Below are 22,404 nucleotides of genomic sequence, written 5' to 3'. Positions count from 1 at the left end.
AACCTTGAACGTAGACTGCTGACAACCTATGGAAGCCATAGGAATTCCATCCAGGGAGCTAATTTGCAATATGACCTTTCTCTTGCAATCCGAAGAGGATGGTCTCTCTTAAAAAAATAATTTTGGTTGGTTCTCCTTTGGATTTTTCTCCTACCGTATCTATTGTGTTATATTCTCCTACATTATTTTAACATTTCTGCAAACTTCAAAGTGTTTTCGTTCCAATGCTACCACTTATATGCATATCAGGCTTCAGGGCCTGAGCTGCAGTTTACTTTGGGCTTGTCATTCAGATAGGAAGTGGAGAAAAAAAGGGGTCTAGCCCTAAGAAAAATATCAAGAATACATTAGGGAATCCAATATGGTGTAGCAGTGGGATGTTTTGATTGTCTTGTCCCATCCCTTGTATATATCGTTTCTTTCTTCGTATATATTTTTAATCTCATTTTTCCATCTACGGACTGAACATACTTTCCTGCAAACCACCTCGCCCAATGCGGTATGAATCTGCTATTTTTTATACGGGCCGACTCTTTTCTCTGTATACATCAATGATGTTGCTCTTGCTGCGGGCGATTCCCTGATCCACCTCTACGCAGACGACACCATTTTATATACTTTCGGCCCGTCATTGGACACTGTGCTATCTAACCTCCAAACAAGCTTCAATGCCATACAACACTCCTTCCGTGGCCTCCGACTGCTCTTAAACGCTAGTAAAACCAAATGCATGCTTTTCAACCGATCGCTGCCTGCACCCGCATCCCCGCCTAGCATCACCACCCTGGATGGTTCCGACCTAGAATATGTGGACATCTATAAGTACCTAGGTGTCTGGCTAGACTGCAAACTCTCCTTCCAGACTCATATCAAACATCTCCAATCGAAAATCAAATCAAGAGTCGGCTTTCTATTCCGCAACAAAGCCTCCTTCACTCACGCCGCCAAGCTTACCCTAGTAAAACTGACTATCCTACCGATCCTCGACTTCGGCGATGTCATCTACAAAATGGCTTCCAACACTCTACTCAGCAAACTGGATGCAGTCTATCACAGTGCCATCCGTTTTGTCACTAAAGCACCTTATACCACCCACCACTGCGACTTGTGTGCTCTAGTCGGCTGGCCCTCGCTACATATTCGTCGCCAGACCCACTGGCTCCAGGTTATCTACAAGTCCATGCTAGGTAAAGCTCCGCCTTATCTCAGCTCACTGGTCACGATGGCAACACCCACCCGTAGCACGCGCTCCAGCAGGTGTATCTCACTGATCATCCCTAAAGCCAACACCTCATTTGGCCGCCTTTCGTTCCAGTACTCTGCTGCCTGTGACTGGAACGAATTGCAAAAATCGCTGAAGTTGGAGACTTTTATCTCCCTCACCAACTTCAAACATCAGCTATCTGAGCAGCTAACCGATCGCTGCAGCTGTACATAGTCTATTGGTAAATAGCCCACCCATTTTCACCTACCTCATCCCATACTGTTTTTATTTATTTATTTTTCTGCTCTTTTGCACACCAATATCTCTACCTGTACATGACCATCTGATCATTTATCACTCCAGTGTTAATCTGCAAAATTGTAATTATTCGCCTACCTCATGCCTTTTGCACACATTGTATATAGACTCCCCCTTTGTTTTCTACTGTGTTATTGACTTGTTAATTGTTTACTCCATGTGTAACTCTGTGTTGTCTGCTCATACTGCTATGCTTTATCTTGGCCAGGTCGCAGTTGCAAATGAGAACTTGTTCTCAACTAGCCTACCTGGTTAAATAAAGGTGAAATAAAAAAAATAAAAAAAATACTTTAGAACCGTAACCCCCTTCAAGTTAGCCAGCTACTAGCTAGTTGTCAGTTAGCCAACATCGTTAACTGAGACATCTGCCAGCTTCCGCCCGGTCAACTCCCAGCCTGCACAGCCAGCCTGCACAGCGCAATATCAACCCAGAGCATATCGGACTGCATTTCTCCACCATATCTCCGGATTCCTACCACAAGCTCTGAACCTTTACTCTGTATCGTCACAGTTAGCTAGCTGCTATCCGAGTGGCTACTCCTGGCTAATGTCTCTGTCCCGAAGCAAGCACCAGTTAGCCTGGAGCTAGCCTCGAATCTAGGCCCATCTCCCGGCTAGCCAAATAGATCTATCAAGCAATTCCTGGGCTTCAATTACTTTGCCCATCCATCACGACTGGTCTGCCGACGTAACCGTTTGAGGGGGTTTCAACAGGCTCCCCCGTTGCGACGTCGCCCTGAGGCCCATCTGCTAGCCTGCTGCTAACCCCAGCCTGCTAGCTGTCTGAATCTCCGTGCCTCCAGCTTGCCTAGCTACTCACTGGACCCTATGATTACTCGGTTACACATGCCTCTCCCTAATGTAAATATGGCTTGTCTATTGCTGTTTTGGTTATTAATTTTGTCTTATTTCACTGTAGAGCCTCCAGCCCTGATCAGTATGCCTTAGCTAGCCATGTTCTTCCACCCCCCACACATGCAGTGATCACACCTGTCTTAAATGGTGCTTCTAGAGACAAAACCTCTCTCATCGTCACTCAATGCCTAGGCTTACCTCCACTGTACTCACATCTTACCATACACTTGTCTGTACTTTATGCCTTGAATATATCCTTCCGTGCCCAGAAACCTGCCCCCTTTACTCTCTGCGCCGAACGCATTAGAAGACCAGTTCTTTTAGCCTTTAGCCGTACTCTTATTCTACTCCTCCTCTGTTCCTCTGGTGATGTAGTTAACCCAGGCCCTGCAGCCCCCAGCATCAGACCTATTCCCCAAGCGCTCTCATTTGTTGACTTCTGTAACAGTAAAAGCATTGGTTTCATGCATGTTAACATCAGAAGCCTCCTGCCTAAGATTGTTTTATTCACTGCTTAAGCACACTCCACCAATCCAGATGTCCTAGCCATGTCTGAATCCTGGCATAGAAAGGCCACCAAAAATCATAACATTTCCATCCCTAACTATAACATTTTCCAACGAGATAGAACTGCCAAAGGGGGCAGAGTTGCAATCTACTGCAGAGATAGCCTGCAGAGCTCTGTTTTACTATCCAGGTCTGTGCCCAAACAATTCGAGCTTCTTCTGTTAAAAATCCACCTTTCCAGAAACAAGTCTCTCACCGTTGCCGCTTGTTATAGACCCCATTCAGCCCCCAGCTGTGCCCTGGACACCGTATGTGAATTGATTGCCTCCCATATATCTTCAGAGTTCGTACTGTTAGGTGACCTAAATTGGGATATGCTTAACACCCCAGCCATTTTACAATCTAAGCTAGAATCCCTCAATCTCACACAAATTATCATGGAACCTACCAGGTAAAACCCAACATCCGTAACCATGGGCACCCTCTTAGATACACTTGAATTCGGAAGTTTACATACACTAGGTTGAAGTCATTAAAACAAATTTTTCAACCACTCCACAAATGTCTTGTTAACAAACTATACTTTTGTCAAGTCAGTTAGGACATCTACTTTGTACATGACACAAGTAATATTTCCAACAATTGTTTACAGACAGATTATTTCACTTATAGTTCACTGTATCACAATTCCAGTGGTTCAGAAGATTACATACACTAACTTGACTGTGCCTTTAAACAGCTTGGAAAATTCCAGAAAATGATGTCATGACTTTATAAGCTTTTAAATGACATAATGTGAGTCAATTGGAGGTGTAGCTGTGGATGTATTCCGAGGCCTACCTGCAAACTCAGTGCCTCTTTGCTTGATATCATTGGAATATCAAGAGAAATCTGCCAAGACCTCAGAAAAAAAATTGTAGACCTCCACAATTCTGGTTCATCCTTGGGAGCAATTTCCAAATGCCTGAAGGTACCACGTTTATCTTTACAAACAGTAGTACGCAAGTATTAACACCATGGGACCACGCAGACGTCATACCGCTCAGAAAGGAGACACGTTCTGTCTCCTAGAGATGACTTTTGTGTGAAAAGTGCAAATCAATCCCAGAACAACAGCAAAGGACCTTGTGAAGATGCCGGCGGAAACAGGTACAAAAGTAGCTATATCCACAGTAAAATGAGTCCTATATCGACATAACCGGAAAGGCCGGTCAGCAAGGAAGAAGCCACTGCTCCAAAACCACCATAAAAAAGCCAGTCTACGGTTTGCAACTGCACATGGGGACAAAGATCGTACTTTTTTAAGAAATGTCCTGTGGTCTGATGAAACAAAAGCAGAACTGTTTGGCCGTAATGACCATCATTATGTTTGGAGGAAAAAGGGGGAGACTTGCAAGCTGAAGAACACCATCCCAGCCATGAAGCACGGGGGTGGCAGCATCATGTTGTGGGGGTGCTTTGCTGCAGGAGGACTGGTGGAAAAATAGATGGCATCACGAGAGAGGAAAAGTATGTGGATATATTGAAGCAACATCTCAAGACATCAGTCAGGAAGTTATAGCTTGGTCGCAAATGGGTCTGCCAAATGGACAATGACCCCAAACATACTTCCAAAGTTGTGGCAAAATGGCTAAAGGACAACAAAGGCAAGGTATTGGAGTGGCCATCACAAAGCATTGACCTCAATCCCATAGAAAATTTGTGGGCAGAACTGAAAAAGCGTGTGAGAGCAAGGAGGACTACAAACCTGACTCAGTTACACCAGCTCTGTTAGGAGGAATGGGCCAAAATTCACCCAATTTATTCTGGGAAGCTTGTGGAAGGCTACCAGAAACACTTGACCCAAGTTAAACAATTTAAAGGTAATGCTACCAAATAGTAATTGAGTGTATGTAAACTTCTGACCCACTGGGAATGTGATGAAAGAAATTAAATCTGAAATAAATAATTATCTCTAGTATTATTCTGACATTTCACATTCTTAAAATAAAGTGGTGATCCTAACTGACCTAAGATAGGGAATTTTTACGAGGATTAAATGTCAGGAATTGTGAAATACTGAGATTTAATGTATTTGACTAAGGTGTATGTAAACTTCCGACTTCAACTGTATACACCGCCGTTCAAAAGTTTTAGAACACCTACTCATTCAAGGGTGTTTCTTTATTTTAACTATTTTCTACATTGTAGAACAATAATGAAGACATCAAAACTATGAAATAACACATACATAATTATGTAGTAAACAAAAAAGTGCCTTGATGATAGCTTTGCACACTCTTGGCATTCTCTCAACCAGCTTCATGAAATGCATTTCAATTAACAGGTGTGCTTTCTTAAAAATTCATTTGTGGAATTTCTTTCCTCCTTAATGCATTAGAGCCAATCAGTTGTGTTGTGGCAAGGTAAGCAGGTATACAGAAGATAGCCCTATTTGGTAAAAGACCATATTATGGCAAGAACAGTTAAAATAAGCAAAGAGACATTACAGTCCATCATTAATTTAAGACATGAAGATCAGTCAATACGGAACATTTCAAGAACTTTGAAAGTTACTTCAAGTGCAGTCGCAAATTAAATCTAATGTTATTGGTCACTTATACATGGTTAGCAGATGTTAATGCGACTGTAGCGACATTCTTGTGCTTCTAGTTCTGACAGTGCAGTAATATCTAACAAGTAATCTAACAAATAACCTAAAACTCACAATGTAAGGGGATGTAATAAGAATATTTACATATAAATATATGGATGCGCGATGGCCGTGTGGCATTGGCAAGATGCAATAGATGGTATAAAATGCAGTATGAGATGAGATGAGTAATGTAGGATATGCAAACATTATTAAAGTGCCATAATTTAAAGTGATACCTTTAATACATCAATTTATTAATGTGGCCAGTGATTTGAGTCTGTATGTTGGCAGCAGCCTCTCTATGTTAGTGATGGCTGTTTAACAGTCTGATGGCCTTGAGATAGAATCTGTTTTTCAGTCTACTGACCTCACCATCTGGATGATAGTGGGGTGAACAGGCTGTGGCTCGGGTGGTTGTTGTCCTTGATTATCTTTTTGGCCTACCTGTGACATTGGGTGCTGTAGGTGTCCTGGATGGCAGGTAGTTTGCCCCCGGTGATGTGTTGTGCAGACTGCACTACCCTCTGGAGAGCCTTGCGGTTGAGGGCGGTGCAGTTGCCGTACCAGGCTGTGATACAGTCTGAAAGGATGGTCTCGAATGTGAGGGTTTTAGGTGACAAGCCAAATTTCTTCAGCCTCCTGAGGCAAGTCAGTTAAGAACAAATTCTTATTTACAATGACGGCCTACCAGGGAACAGTGGGTTAACTGCCTTGTTCATGGGCAGAACAACAGATTTTTACCTTGTCAGCTCGGGGATTCGATCTAGCAACCTTTCAGTTACTGGCCCAATGCTTTAACCACAAGGCTACCTGCCGCCCCAATACATAGGTATTAATCTTGTCCAGATGGGATAGGGCAATGCGATGGCGATTGCATCGTCTGTGGATCTATTGGGGCGGTAAGCAAATTGGAGTGGGTCTAGGGTATCAGGTAGGGTGGAGGTGATATGATCCTTGACTAGTCTCTCAAAGCACTTCATGATAACAGAAGTGAGTGCTACGGGGCGATAGTCATTTCGTTCAGTTACCTTAGCTTTCTTGCGAACAGGAACAATGGAGACCGCAGACTGGGTTAGGGATTGATTGAATATGTCAGTAAACACACCAGCCAGCTGGTCTGTGCATGCTCTAAGGATGCGGCTAGGAATGCAAGGGTTAACACGTTTAAATATTTTACTCATGTTGGTCCTCAGTCTTTGGTGGCGGGCTGTGTCGGTGGCACTGGTTTGTCCTATAGGCCACATATGCCTCATGTTTGAGCAGTTGAATTGCGACTCTACTTTGTCTCTATACTGTCGCTTTGCTTGTTTGATTGCCTTGCGGAGTGAATAACACTGTTTGTATTCGGTCATGTTTCCAGTTGCCTTGCCATGATTAAATGTGCAGGTTTGCGCTTTCAGTTATTTACCATAATTTCTATAAGGCACAACATAATCTGAAACACAACCAAGACAAACTGCAAATGCATCCAACAAGTTTGTAGAGTCACAAGTTTGATGTAGTCATTGTGTGCTAGGAATATGGAAACCAAATACAAAAATGTTGACTACTTTAATACACTATAAGTGAATTTGTTCAAATACTTATGACAAATACTTCCATTTCTAAATGGCAAAACAGATGTGTATGATAATACCCTCAAATTAAAGGTGACAGACATTCTGTACTGTTGCCTCATGAAACATTTGATCTCAAATCCAAAATACTAGAGAACAGAACCAAATTAAAAGATTTTGCTTCACTGTCCAAATAAATATGTAGAGTAGTGTACGAGCAGTAAATGGGGCAGATTGGGATCACTTAATGAGTAGTCATTAATTCATCAAGCGATAATTCCTTGCTGTATGACTGGACTCTGGTCAGAATTATGACTGTTTTTTTTTACAACCTCTTCAGCCTTTGGAGCTATCCTGCAGGGCAGTCTGTTTGGCATGGCAGGCCAGCTGCCTACCAAATACACCACACCCATCATGAGTGGGCAAGGCCTGGCGGGAACTTTTGCTGCCTTCTCCATGATCTGTGCTATCTCAAGTAAGTCTGAGAGGTGATACAGGGGTGGGGGGCAACAGTGGCATTCCAAAGTCAACTCTCTCTCTCGCTCTCTCACTCTCTCTCTCTCTCCTTCCCCAGGTGGCTCGGAGATAAATGACGCTGCTTTTGGATACTTCATCACAGCCTGTGTAGTGATCTTATTGGCCATAATATCCTATGTGGTCCTCCCTAAACTGGTAATAACTCAACTCTGGATTTTAAGTTATTACATCAATTTGTCTGAAAAAGTGCTGAGGAGAGTTTACTCAATGATAATAAGTAATGCAAATAATGCTTTCGGGCAATTTACCGTAATAGTTACCAAACTTTGCAACTGCACAGTGTTTACTGTAAATACATTTTTGTAGAATGCTCTGTATAAATTGTTAAAAGTAGTCCTTGTGCATAGAGTTGTATGGTTTGTTATACTTTGAAATCAATGGGTTTTTGTTGGTATACATTTTAAGGTGAAAAATGGTTACCCTTTCACATCATTTAATTCACTACTTGATTGATTTTCCAGTGTTGTTAAAGGAACCAAAATGCGTAATACCTCCATTTGATCCATTCCAGTTGATCTCCTCCGTTTAACTACCATCCCCACTGTGAGATAATTTGTCGTTCTGAACCTTACTTTAGGAGTTCTACCAATATTACAAGACCCAAAGTGGAAACAGAATTAGTGATGAGGAGAACAAGCTGGATCTACTCAAGAAAGGTAAAACGACAGCCATTTCTGTTTCTTAGATTTGTGAAAATATTAAATGTAGAAATAAGACAAAGACTCGAAATTGAGCTCGGGTGCATCCTGTTTCCTTTGATCATCATTGAGATGTTTCTACAACTTGATTGAAGTGCACCTGTGGTACATTAAATTGATTGGGCATGATTTGGAAAGGCACACACCTGTCTATATAAGGTCTCATTATTGACAGTGCATGTCAGAGCAAAAACCAAGCCATGAGCTCAAAGGAATTGTTCGTAGAGCTCCGAGACAGGATTGTGTCAAGCCACAGATCTGAAGAAGGGTGCAAAAACATTTCTTGCACTCTTTGATGATCCCCAAGAACACAGTAGCCTCCATCATTCTTAAGTGGAAGAAATCTGGAGCCACTAAGACTTGTCCTAGAGCTGGCCGCCCGGCCAAACTGAGCAAACAGGAGAGAAGGGCCTTGGTCAGGGAGGTGGCCAAGAATGCAATGGTCAGTCTGACAGAGCTCCAGAGTTCCTCTTTGGAGATGGGAGAACCTTCCAGATAGACAGCCATCTCTGCAGCACTCCACCAATCAAGCCTTTATGGTAGAGTGCCCAGATGGAAGCCAGTCCTCAGTAAAAGGCACTTGACAGCCTGCTTGAAGTTTGCCAAAAGGCACCTGAAGGACTCTCAGACCATGAGAAACAAGAGTCTCTGGTCTGATGAAACCAAGATTGAACTCTTTGGCCAGAATGCCAAGCGTCACATCTGGAGGAAACCTAGCACCATCCCTACGGTGAAACATGGTGGTGGCAGCATCATGCTTTGAGGATGTTTTTCAATGGCAGGGACTGGGAGACTATTCAGGACCAGGGGAAAGATGAACTGAACAAAGTACAGAGAGCTCCTTGATGATAACATGATCCAGATCGCTCAGGACCTCAGACTGGGGTGAAGGTTCAACTTCCAACAAGACAACACCCCTAAGCACACAGCCAAGACAACACAGAGGTGGCTTCAGGACAAGTCTTTGAATGTCCTTAAATGGCCCAGCCAGAGCCCGGAATTGAACATCTCTGGACATACCTGAAAATAGCTGTGCAGCAATGCTCCCCATCCAACCTGACAGAGCTTGAGAGCATCTGCAGAGACAAATGGGAGAAACTCCCCAAAAACAGGAGTGCCAAACTTGTGGCGTCATACCCAAGAAGACGCAGGGCTTTAATCGCTGCCAAAGGTGCTTCAACAAAGTACTGAGTAAAGGATCTGAATACTTACAGTATGTAAATGTCAAATTTCAGTTTCTTATGTTTTATAAATTAGCAACATTTTCTAAAAATAGTTTTTGCTTTGCAATGTGGAGTATTGTGTATAGATTGATGAGAGAAAAAAACAGTTCAATCAATTTTAGAAAAAGGCTTGCAATGTAACAAAATGTGGAAAAGGTCAAGGCACTGAATACTTTGAATCAACTATGTTAAAACGTACCTCTTGAATTGTTCTGACGTTAGAAGCTAGTAGCCTAGTCAAGGATGCATCATGCAATATTTCCACACTACAATTGTGAAAGACCAAGTGGAACAAAAGTAACCTTGAATTTGGAGGTTTAAAATATCCCTCTGGTGGCCAAGACCTATTTTCAGAAATTATATTGTTTGGTGGACATAAAGTCTAAGATCTTTGATAGGCTGATGTGGAATTTGTTAGAAGAAATAATCACCGGACAGGACAGCTGGTCAGGTTAGGGCTAAATGTGCCAGGCTATCTTATGGGAACAGCTATCAATACATGTAGCATTGGATAACATGCAACTGGCTGATGCACATTTTGAGACAAAGCAAAAAAATGTACTTAGAAAAAGTTTCATGTTTGCAAGTACGGCCCCAATCATGCTGTACTCCTGTTTGTTTTATTGTAAACAAAAACTCTATAGTCTCAAAACATGGTTAAAACTGTAATGTTAATATCATGGATGGTCAGTCCTTGCATCCATAGCTCTGTCTATGAATTTGAAAGTGGTTACATTTCTCCAGCCCCATCCCTCAGCTGTTTACTGAAACAGTGGTGGGGGTCTCTGCTTTGCTATTGTTTGAACTGCAGATTGCCCCTTTAATGGATTGCCTTGTTCCTTAACCCCTCAGAAAATGCAGCAGAGACTAAACCTGTTTTCAAAAAAGGAGAAGAGGAGCAAAACGTGTCCATGTTGACCATCTTCAAGAAGGTAAATTAAGGGCTGGATTCAATCTATATTGTTGAAGTTCAACTTTATTGAATGATTGAAATGTAAAGGCAATGTTCCTCATTAAATAGTACCCGCAAAACACCAGTCTCAACGTCAAAAGTAAAGAGGCGACTCCGGGATGCTGGCCTTCTAGGCAGAGTTACAAAGAAAAGCCATATCTCAGACTAGCCAATAAAAAGAAAACGTCAGCAAAAGAACACAGACACATGGACAGAGAAACTCTGCCTAGAAGGTCAGTTTTATTGCTTCTTTAATCAGCAATGTTTCATTGGAACACAGGAGTGATGGTTGCTGATAATGGGCTTCTGTACGCCTATGTAGATATTACATAAAAAAAATCTGCAGTTTCCAGCTACAATAGTCATTTACAACATTAACAATGTCTACATTGAATTTCTGATCAATTTGATGTTATTTTAATGGACGAAAAGTGTCTTTATTATATATATTTTATTTAAAGTCTTTATTCATATAAATAATCAGATTTATTGAATTCTCCATGTGGTCTACAGTGCATTCGGAAAGTATTCAGACCCCTTGACTTTTTCCACATTTTGTTATGTTACAGCCTTATTCTAAAATTGATTAGATTGTTTTTTTCAATCAACACAATACCCAATAATGACAAAACAAAAACAGGTTTTTAGAACTTTTCGCAAACGTAGAAAAAATATAATATCACATTTACATAAGTATTCAGACCCTTTACTAGGTACTTTGTTGAAGCACCTTTGGCAGTGATTACAGCCTTGAGTCTACTTGGGAATAACGCTACAAGCTTGACACACCTGTATTTGGGGAGTTTCTACCATTCTTCTCTGTAGATCCTCTCAAGCTCTGTCGTGTTGGATTGAGAGTGTCGATGCACAGCTATTTTCAGGTCTCTCCAGAGATATTCGATCGGGTTCAAGTCTGGGCTCTGGCTGGGCCACTCAAGGACATTCAGAGACTTGTCCCAAGCCACTCCTGCATTGTCTTGGCTGTGTGCTTAGGGTCGCTGCCCTGTTGGAAGGGGAACCTTCGCCCCAGTCTGAGGTCTGGAGCAGGGTTTCATTAAGCCACTCCTCAGTAAAAGGCACATGACAGTCCACTTGGAGTTTGCCAAAAGGCACCTAAAGGACTCTCTGACCATGAGAAACAAGATTCTCTGGTCTGATGAAACCGATCCTGACTAGTCTCCCACTCCCTGCCGCTGAAAAGCATCCCCACAGCATGATGTTACCACCACCATGCATAACTATAGGGATGATCCCAGGTTTCTTCCAGACAGGACGCTTGGCATTCAGGCCAAAGAGTTCAATCTTGGTTTCATCAGACCAGAGAATCTTTTTTCTCCATGGTCTGAGAGTTCTTTAGGTGCTTTTTGTGAAACTCCAAGCAAGCTGTCATGTGCCTTTTACTGAAGAGTGGCTTCCTCTGGACACTCTACCATAATGGCCTGATTGGTGGAGTGCTGCAGAGATGGTTGTCCTTCTGGCATGTTCTCCCATCTCCACAGAGGAACTATGGAGCTCTTTCAGAGTGACCATCGGGTTCTTGGTTGTTGACCAAGGCCCTTCTCCCCCTATTGCTCAGTTTGGCCGGGCAGCCAGCTCTAGGAAGAGTCTTGGTGGTTCCAAACTTCTTCCATTTAAGAAAGATTGAGGCTACTGTGGGACCTTCAATGTTGCAGACTTTTTTGGCACCCTTCCCCAGATCTGTGCCTTGACACAGTTCTATCTCGGAGCTCTACGGACAATTCCTTCGACCTCATGGCTTGGTTTTTGCTCTGACATGCACTGTCAACTGTGGGACCTTATATAGACAGGTGTGTGCCTTTCCAAATCATGTCCAATTAATCGATTTTACCACAGGTGGACCCCAATCAAGTTGTAGAAACAACTCAAGGATGATCAATGGAAACAGTATGCATCTGTTCTCAATTTTGAGTCTTACAGCAATAGATCTGAATACTTAGGTAAATAAGGTATTTCTGTTTTTTATATTTAATACATTTACAAACATTACTAAAAACCTGTTTTTGCTTCATCATTATGGTGTATTGTGTGTAGATTGCGTATTGAGTGTAGATGGATAAGGCTGTAATGTAACAAAATGTTAACGGGTCTGAATACTTTCCAAAGGCACTGTATATATTAAAGGGAACTTAATTGAATATAACATGCTTTTAAAATTCAGTATTGGTGCACAGTTTCGACTTACAAAATCAAAGGGTACTCATTTCGTGAAACGGCCCAATTATTTGTTCAATGACAGTTTGTTAAGCTCTATAGCATGTCGAATGACCAGTCACTTTCACAGCAAATTAGTTTTGGAGTTTAAAAAAATAAATTTCAATTCACTTTATGAATTGGAAAATCACGAAAACCAAGACACTCTTTATATAACTCTTTAAAATGGATTAACTTGCCATTTTTCCAAGACTACGAAAGTAGATCCATAAACCAAAGAGCACCTTCAATCACACTGTTGATGTTCTACAGGAACTAGATTCTGCAGCGGGCTGTTTTTTTATCTTGAGCAGATAGTCGGGGTGCCGGAACATACTTACAAATAATTTGTAGACTGCAACTTGACCACAAGAAGCCCAAACAGACATAATGTTTGACTAAAGCATAATAGTTTCAAACCTTGCTCACGATCACGTTGTGTCTCTCTATTATTCGTGGGAATAATTGGGAGCAGATTTCTTTAACAAAAATGACTTGGAGCTGATTTCCTGGTATTTTTTTTGAGTCTTTTATCTCCAAAAATGAAAATTCCACACAAAATTATTATAATTTATGTATATATTTTTTCCTCAGAAAACTTGGGGGGCCAAATATACCATCGGCGAGTTAGGGAACCTTGTTCTACAGCTGATCCACATACACCTCTCTATCTTTCTCCAGGTTGAATTAACTGAGGGATGCAAGCACAATAGTGCTTAACAAGGGTACAGTTGAAGTCGAAAGTTTACATACACTTAGATTGGAGTCATTAAAACTCGTTTTTCAACCACTCCACAAATTTATAGTTTTGGCAAGTCGGTTAGGACATCTACTTTGTGCATGACACAAGCAATTGGGGAAATGGGGAAGCTAGCAAGCCGAAGAACACCATACCAACTGTGAAGCACGGGGGTGGCAGCATCATGTTGTGGGGGTGCTTTGCTGCAGGAGGGTCTGGTGCACTTCACAAAATAGATGGCATCATGAGGGAGGAAAATTACGTGGATATATTGAAGCAACATCTCAAGACATCAGTTAGGAAGTTAAAGCTTGGTCGCAAATGCGTCTTCCAAATTAACAATGACCCCAAGCATACTTCCAAAGTTGTGGCAAAATGGCTTAAGGACAACAAAGTCAAGGTATTGGAGTGGCCATCACAAAGCCCCGACCTCAATACCTATAGAACATTTGTGGGCAGAACTGAAAAAGTGTGTGCGAGCAAGAAGGCCTACAAATCTGACTCAGTTACACCAGCTCTGTCAGGTGGAATGGGCCAAAATTCACCCAACTTATTCTGGGAAGCTTGTGGAAGGCTACCCGAAATGTTTGACCCAAGTTAAATCATTTTAAAGGCAATGCTACCAAATAGTAATTGAGTGTACGTAAACTTCTGACCCACTGGGAATGTGATGAAAGAAATAAAAGCTTAAATAAATTATTCCCTCTACTATAATTCTGACATTTCACATTCTTAAAATAAAGTGGTGATCCTTTCTGACCTAAGATACTTACTAGGATTAAATGTCAGGAATTGTGAAAAACTGAGTTTAAATGCATTTGGCTAAGGTGTATGTTAACTTCTGTCTTCAACTGTATATCTGCAGGGGAAAAGGTGTCTGTGGTGGCCTCAGCTGGACTAATGTGCTTTCTTCTTAAGCTCTGATCCATTTACTCTAGATCTGGGTCCTGGCTCTCTCTGTGTGTTTTGCCTTCACCATCACCATCGGCACCTTCCCGGCAGTCACTGTGGATGTGAAGTCTACCATCGCTGATGGAGGCACCTGGGGTGTGTGTGGGTGTGGGTGGGTGGGTGTGGTACATGTATGCGTGTATGTATCTATGATAAGAGCACGGTTTATGAGTCCATATTAGAGTATATGACTTGTCATTTTGCCAGCATTTACAACATGATCATATTCAGTCATTCACAACCAATGAAACACAAATGAACAGACGTGGTCTCCTATTGTACATTGCTCTCTCGTCTCAGAGCTGTACTTCATCCCCGTGTGTTGTTTCCTGCTCTTCAACCTCAGCGACTGGGTTGGGAGAAGCCTTACTGCTGTGTGTATGTGGGTAAGTCACCAAAACAAAACACTTGTAAATAGAGTGAAAGAAATTGGTCGGTTTTAACGGAAAGGCCTGAAACTAACTGATTCATATTCACGTTTTTCATATTGTGAACTAAGGATTCCAGTTTACAGGTCTGGATTACATTTAGCTCTCCACACACAATTACGTGATAATGTCCTAGAAGCTTTGGTTTGGAGGATAGCCTATATGTGACCCAAAAACTTTATGTGAGATTAAGTCAAATATTGCGATTTAGCTTTTTTTTTGTTTTTTTTTGTACAGAATCAGACATTCAAAATGGTATGTCATATACACTATAGATGGAGGAAACAAGGGAAAGTTATTTTGCTTTGAAAGTTGATAAACCTGTAAAACCAGGAGACATATAGGAGAAAATGCCCTTGAAAGATTTTGTAGAGATTTTCATACCTGTTATAGAGCTCACCCTTGTTTGCACCCATTCAGCATCGTTCACACCCTCTTAAGCCTTAGCCACGCTCATCTCTTTATATCAGCATTACATTTTCCTCCAGAAAGTTCTCTCTACTTAAACTTTTGCCCACTGAGCTTTGTCGATAGCACCAGCTACATTCAGGGCAGCAATGTTTTTGAGAGCAGTAGCAACACTTTTGCAGTTGTCCATAGATATATCGTTCCAAAAATCGGTGGTAGCAAAGAAGATCTAAATAATGGGGAAGCACCCATTCTGTTATAGACAGAAGCATGTGACATAACGGACCAATAAGGACTCATCTCTCGACATGTCCAACCCCTCAATTGTTTTTCAAATGGTCCTACAGTGTAGTAGGAAGCTGTGTCCCCTGGATCCTGTAACCAGACACGGGTGTTAGGCCCGAGATGAAGTCGAGGGCCAGCAAACCTTGCCAATAAATTCTCTATACCACGGCTTCAAAGCTATTATCACTTTTATACAACGGTTACCAACATATTAAAATAATTATGAACATATAATATTTTCATTACAAATTTGGTTTATTCATATTACTTCCACGAAGATATAGTCCAGAGGTTGCTACCCATGCCCACTGGTAGTTCGTTCGATTTGCATTGTTGCCAGCTATGCCGACTGGTCGTTAGTTTGATTAAAAGGTTGCTACGTCAAACAATAATATTTTCTATGGAGGCTCTTCCCCTTTGTTAGCTCGCGTACTACACAGCTAACACAATCATCTCAAACTGAAGCGGGAAAGACAGCAAACTAGCTGCATTTTGTTTTGTTTGACCTGTTTTTTGTAAATGAAAAGGAATCTCCACACACTGAGGATCAATGCACAATTTTCAATATATTTAGTTTTCAGTCGTCAAACCTTCATCAGAGCATATAAAAACACACTGACAGAGGCCACATATAGACAATAAACTCTCAAATAAGTCACACTTTTTCTGAGATAATTGATTACCGATGTGCATCCTGGTGTTTGTTGTACACGGGTGTTGCTCATCACATCTGATTGCATTAACGCACGTTGCCTATATGTGGCCAGTCATTGTGTGTTTTTGTATCCTCCGATGAAAGTCCGACGACCCAAAGCTAAGCCTAAATACATTTAAAATTGTGCATTGATCTCGAGTGTGCTGAGATTCCTTTTCAATTCAGTTCTACTCTTCATCTCGTGCACTTCAGCAACGGTCGGGTTGTGACAGATTGTAAAATAAATTCTACCAGTTTTTCTATTGACATTTATTTTAATATATCCATAAAAATAATGCGGATTCATGATTTCGACTGTCTGAGAAAAGCTGTGTGTTCCGTCCCAACACATTCATTCTCTATGGGACGGTCGATATTGCATGTCAAATGAATGTTGCAAATGTCACAGTGGATGGATAGAAATAAAATGTTATTTGTCACATGCTTCATAAACAACAGGTGTAGACTAACAGTGAAATGCTTACTTACGGGTCCTTTTACAATAATACAGAGTTAAAGATAGACTTATTTTTTTTATAAATATGTACACCAGGAATAGATAGACAGTGGATAACAATAATGAGTAAAAATAACATGGCTTTATACAGGGAGTACAAGTACCAAGTTAATTGAGGTAGCTATGTACATATAGGAAGGTGTAAAGTGACTAGGCAACAGGATATATAATAGACAGAGGCAACAGAGTATGTTGTGGGTGTGAAAGTGAGTGTGTGTGTGTGGGGAGGGGGGGGGGGGCATATGTAGTGTATGTGTGTGTTGGGGTGTCAGTATGTGTGAGGGTGTGGGTAGAGTCCAGTGTCTGTGCATAGAGTCAGTGCAAACGTTAGTGAAAAAAGGGTCAATGCAGGTGGTCCGGGTAGCCATTTGATTAGCTATTTAGCAGTCTTGTTTAGCAGTCTTATGGCTTTGGGGTAGAAGCTGTTCAAGGTCTCGTTGGTTTCGGACTTGGTGCACTGGGGCCGCTTGCAGTAGCGGAGAAAACAGTCTATTGTTTGGGTGGCTGGAGTCTTTGACAATTGTTTGGCCTTCCTTTGACACCTCCTGGTATAGAGGTCCTTGATGGCAGTGAGCTCGGCCCCAAAGATGTACTGGGCCGTACTCAGCACTCTCTGTAGCGCCTTGCAGTCGAATGCCTTGCGGTTGCCGTACCAAGCGGTGATGGAGCCAGTCAACCGTGCAGATGTAGAACTTTTTGAGGATCTGAGGATAAGAAACACAATTTAATAACAGGTGCAGACATATTTCTGAAAATGTGAGGACAATCAGTATTGTGACAAGATCAGTACAGGACCCATGGTCATTAGTATAGAAGGGGCTAGACTAACGTACTATTCATCAGTTGCTTACTGCTCCACCCCCCCACAAAAAAAAAAGAAATCCCTTGAAGATAAATATACTTGATTTTGCAAACAAAATCTGTGATGTTGAAGAATCAGAACAATAAAGGTTACCCATAAGCCTTTACTGACGTGGTAAATTTACCATCTGAGAGAAAAATACAGGTCAACACTGAACTACCCTGAATATAAATAACTACCTTATCTTGTGGTGACCGGCTTAAAACATACACAGCAGCAATGTTTTATTAAACATGCACTTGAGTGCTTTTCATTGAATGTGAATGTGGTGTGTCTGGCATCCCTCTACTTTCAGCCTGGGAAGGACAGCAAACTGGTGCCCATTCTTCTGGTGACCCGTGTGATCTTCGTGCCGCTCTTCATGCTGTGCAATGTTCAGCCCCGCTACAACCTGCCTATCTTCTTTGAACACGACGCCTGGTTCATCGTCTTCATGATAGTCTTTGCCTTTTCCAATGGATACCTGGCCAGCCTTTGCATGTGCTTTGGGCCCAAGTAAGACCTCTTGCCTGGGCACAAACCCAAATAGATAAACTTTCAAGGTACCGGGCAACATTTTACTCTCACAATGACTCACGCTGTGAGCAAACTAACCATTTGCTATCTAAAATTTGACATAGAAGGGATTAGTAAAAATACAACATCTCTTTATTAACAGAGAAATCCCATTGAGACCTAGGCCTATTTTGAAAGTACACAAATTATACAAAATATACAAACACAACGTAATAATGACATAATATTTACAATCAATTTAAGAAAAGCAATTCACATTCCTCAACAAGGAGCAGGTAGCCTAGCGGTTAGAGCAGTAACCGAAAGGTCGCTGGTTTGAATACCCGAGCCGACAAGGTCAAAAATATGTTGATATTCCTTTGAGCAAGGCACTCAACCCTTATTTGCTCCAAGGGTGCTGTATTACTATGGCTGACCCTGTAAAACGACACATATCACTCCACCTATCTGGTGTATGTGACAATAAAACATCTTACTAAATTGAACTGCCCTAGAGGTAACGGAGCACCAGGGTGCAGAGGTCCGCAGATCATTCCATACACAGGGTGCAAAATAACTGAATGCTAATTTCCCCAGTTCTGTAGAGATCAACGGGACCCTGTGATCAGGTCTGGTGACTCGTATAATTGAACAGTGAAGTATGGTACGGTGGACGTTTGTGCAAGAGGGCTATATAAACAAAAAGAGAGCAGTGTATCGATCTAGGAGACGGCCAGCTTACTTTCTGCAATAGAATGCAATGATGTGTACTGAACCTGTCGCCTGTAATAAAGTGAAGTGTGGTGTGGTAAAATGAATTTAATGGTTTCAGTGTAGTGGCACCTGCAGTCGTATAAATGGTGTCACTGTAGTCTAGCAATTGCAGGAAAGTTGACTGATTGATCTGCTTTCTGCTGTTCAGAAAGAGCCATTATCTATTTCTAAAGAAGAAGCCCATTTTTATTCTCAACTCATCCATCTGCTTTTTAAAAGATACATTTTTGTCAATCCAGATGCCCAGATATTTATAAGCAGGGACACGATCAATGTGGGCACCATAACCCAATTACCAGTCACCTGATCCAGGACAATTTCAGACAACCTTTTTGAATGTGTAAAGATCGGTCGACAGTGTTGAACGCTTTAGACAAGTCAATGAATAGAGCAGCACACTGTTTCTTCCTATCCAAACAATTTACTCCATCATTTAAAACCAGTGATGCTGCCGAGAAGGTGCTATGCCCTGGTCTGAAGCCCGACTGATGCACATTTAGAATAGATTTTGAAGTAAAGAAAGATCTTGGCTGAGCATTAGTCAAGGATTCAAACATTTTAGCTAGGCAAATAAAGTTTAGAAATAGGGTGATTAATTATTTAAGTCACAATGTCTGTTAGAAGGACAAGGCACGACACGCATGGTAAACGCAAAGCAATTCTGTCCTACTAAGCAAAAAGGCATTAACTGCTCATAGCGTGGAACTGAGAAAATTGCTTTTATTTAGTTTTTGGAACTCCTGTCTATTTAAAATGTTATGGTTAGTTTACTCAGGGTCAATACGAGAGAAAAATGTCTCCCAGGTTGACAGAAATGAGGTTGCTCCTCAAATCTTACCACACCTGATCGGCTGTCATTCTCTCTCTCCACAGAAAAGTTGCTGCTCATGAAGCGGAGACAGCTGGAGCCATTATGGCCTTCTTCATGTCCCTGGGTTTGGCTCTGGGGGCGTCCCTCTCATTCCTCTTCAGAGGCCTGGTCTAAAATGGCGCCCTGTAGAGAACATGACCCCAAAACCCCAAATTGACCTATAAAACTTGCATTGTAACAAATTGTCTGAAATGTATTTGTTTATTTTTTAAACAAACGATACTGATTCACCTCAAATCTGGTCTTCCAAAGAACGGAAGGTGGTAAGCAGCTCAAGGCCAGGATTCAAACTGATAGCACTTTGTTGGCTATGCGCTATTTAAAGGTCATTTTCTGATTGTACCGACATATACAGCGTTTACCGTGAATGCGGTCTCCGTGAACACAGGAACATTACCTTTAACAGCCGGTAGTGTGAGGATTCTTTTGTTTGAAAGCTACCAAACTAACTAAAACTGAATTAAGTAAAGCATTTGTGAAATTAGGCATCTACAGGTTCCTGCTATCCATGGGAGATCACATGCAATTCAGTGCTTCCCTTTTTGATTCTGTAGTATTCCAATTTGAATTCTTATGAAGCCATGAATCCTTAAGAAGACATGGGGTGGCAGGGAGCCTAGTGGTTAGAGCATTGGACTAGTAACCGAAACGTTGCAAGATTGAATCCCCGAGCTGGCAAGGTAAAAATCTGTAATTCTGCCCCTGAACAAATCAGTCAACTCACTGTTCCTTGGCCCTCATTGAAAATAAGAATTTGTTCTTAACTGACTTGCCTAGTTAAATAAATGTGACATTTTAAAGAATTAGCTCAATACGAAGCAAACACAATTTATGGCTATATTAACTGCCATTTTTTGGCAAATATATTTAATCAGTATGAGTGCAATATACAGTGTAATCATGAATAACACAATCCCTACAAGAAAGTGATGTGCAGTGAGATCGACTCAGCGAGATAACATTGCAACAAGCAGCACGGCAGATATTGAGATGAGCATGAATCTGCCAGTGGGAGGACCTATAGGAGGACGGGCTCATTGTAATGGCTGGAATGGAATAGATGGGAGTCAAACATGTGGTTGGATACCGTTTCATCCCGTCCTACTATAGCTCCTCTCACAGCCTTCTCTGGTATCTGCGCATGTGCATGGGGGCACATCGCTCTGCCACAATGGGACCAAAACAGCTGCGGGGTCAAAACAAAATCATTTTAGCCTTGTCCATCAACACTCTTAGTTGTTGTGTAAATGTACCTGATATAGTGTTTACTTTGGGCATGCAACGTCATCTCACTGAGTCTATCTTTAGTCATGTGCCCTAAAGAGCTGACAAAAACATGGACAAAGCCAAATCAGCTCCAGGCCATGGTCATTTGACAGCCTCCATTTTTGTTAAGAAATTACACAAAGAGCTTTGTTACAATGACTGTCGTTGCAAACTGCCATATCGCCATGATTTAAAAAAAATGTTGCTTACGGTAGTGTATTGTTAATGTCTTAATGGAGTGTCACAAAAACAGTATGGTTTTACTTTAAATTATGACAGTATGATTAGCAGCCTTTAAAAGCCTACTTTACAGTAGCAGGAGATGAGGAACAATATCTTGAATCTATACCTAGCAGGGTATCACTTAAATGTTATGTCCTAATGTACATACAGTCATGTGAAAAAGTAAGTACATCCCCTGGAAAGTAATATTGTTTTTGTAAATATTTGGACAGATGGATATGTAATCTTCACTTCAACACTATTGGCAGATAAAGGTAACTTAAATGAAACTCAAAGATTATATTTTGCAATCATTTATTCATTTAAAAAATGTACTTTGTAAGTTAAAAATGGAACCATGTGTATTTTTCCAGGTTTTTAATATGTGAAGAGTCTTTAATAAAACTTTAATGCAGATGGCATGGAAATATTAGTATAAATATTATTGAATGCTCTAGGAAAGTGTGTACTAATAAATATGGAAAAAAAAATATGGAAAAGATTATATCATCCACTGGCTATCAACATATTAAGTGGCTTCATGTGGGATGTGGTCTCAGAGGCGTAGAATTGGTACGTTCATCAGAGGGATAAGCCTTGGATGCACATTTCTAATTCACAACATATTTCCTTAGTTCACAACATAGTTCAATGTTTGCTCCAATGCTACTTTTTCACTGTACTCTTTCTGTCTGCAAATAGAAACATAAATATTCCCCTATGCAGATTACCTACTTCAGAGTACATGATGAATTTCTGCTATTGCTCACAGTCATGATCCTCTTGCCATCTTAACCCTGAGAAATACCTCAGGATTTTCCAATCACCAATTAAACTGTCTGTTGAGCGCATATTTCATGAGCAGTATTTATGTGGAGATGCACGATAAGGATGACATTCAGGGGTTCAGTGTTTTTCATTACTTACGTAGTTTTGTAAGCTGAGTTGTAGGCTGAACGCTTGGCAACATTGCTCAAGTCCTCAAACCCTGATCCCTATACCTGACACTTCAGAAGATCTGTAAGAGTTATTTGTGTATGTGAAATTCAAGCTCCACGCGTCTTATAGTGACCAGATTTACAGTGCACCATTGCCTACGAGTTGATATAGATTTGGGCATCACATTTCTGCCAATTTACAGATGTTGGATCTTAATTCGACCCGTTTCGTCATAGGAGGAAAATAATTCTGCAGTA

The 22,404-nt window shown here is 41.3% G+C and overlaps 1 protein-coding gene across 6 annotated transcripts in view; it reads left to right on the top strand.

The window, feature by feature from the left end:
- LOC110493173 (equilibrative nucleoside transporter 1) overlaps window positions 1-19,902 on the top strand; it is a 37,641-nt gene extending 17,739 nt beyond the window's left edge. For all 6 annotated transcript variants that reach the window (XM_090204951.1, XM_036949819.2, XM_090204953.1 and 3 more), the window contains 8 exons: window positions 7,416-7,550; window positions 7,650-7,747; window positions 8,190-8,268; window positions 10,386-10,465; window positions 14,374-14,482; window positions 14,687-14,772; window positions 17,876-18,075; window positions 19,723-19,902. In XM_090204951.1, the coding sequence (XP_090061077.1) occupies window positions 7,416-7,550; window positions 7,650-7,747; window positions 8,190-8,268; window positions 10,386-10,465; window positions 14,374-14,482; window positions 14,687-14,772; window positions 17,876-18,075; window positions 19,723-19,834 (899 nt within the window). In that variant the 3' untranslated portion in view covers window positions 19,835-19,902. The remainder of the gene's footprint in view (window positions 1-7,415; window positions 7,551-7,649; window positions 7,748-8,189; window positions 8,269-10,385; window positions 10,466-14,373; window positions 14,483-14,686; window positions 14,773-17,875; window positions 18,076-19,722) is intronic.
- Window positions 19,903-22,404: the final 2,502 nt, after the last annotated feature.

Source organism: Oncorhynchus mykiss, chromosome 17 (genome assembly GCF_057628025.1).
Source record: "Oncorhynchus mykiss isolate SJ-2025 chromosome 17, ASM5762802v1, whole genome shotgun sequence".
NCBI lineage: Eukaryota > Metazoa > Chordata > Actinopteri > Salmoniformes > Salmonidae > Oncorhynchus > Oncorhynchus mykiss.
The sequence above is the reverse complement of the archived record's forward strand: the minus strand, read 5'-3'. Positions and strand labels throughout refer to the sequence as shown.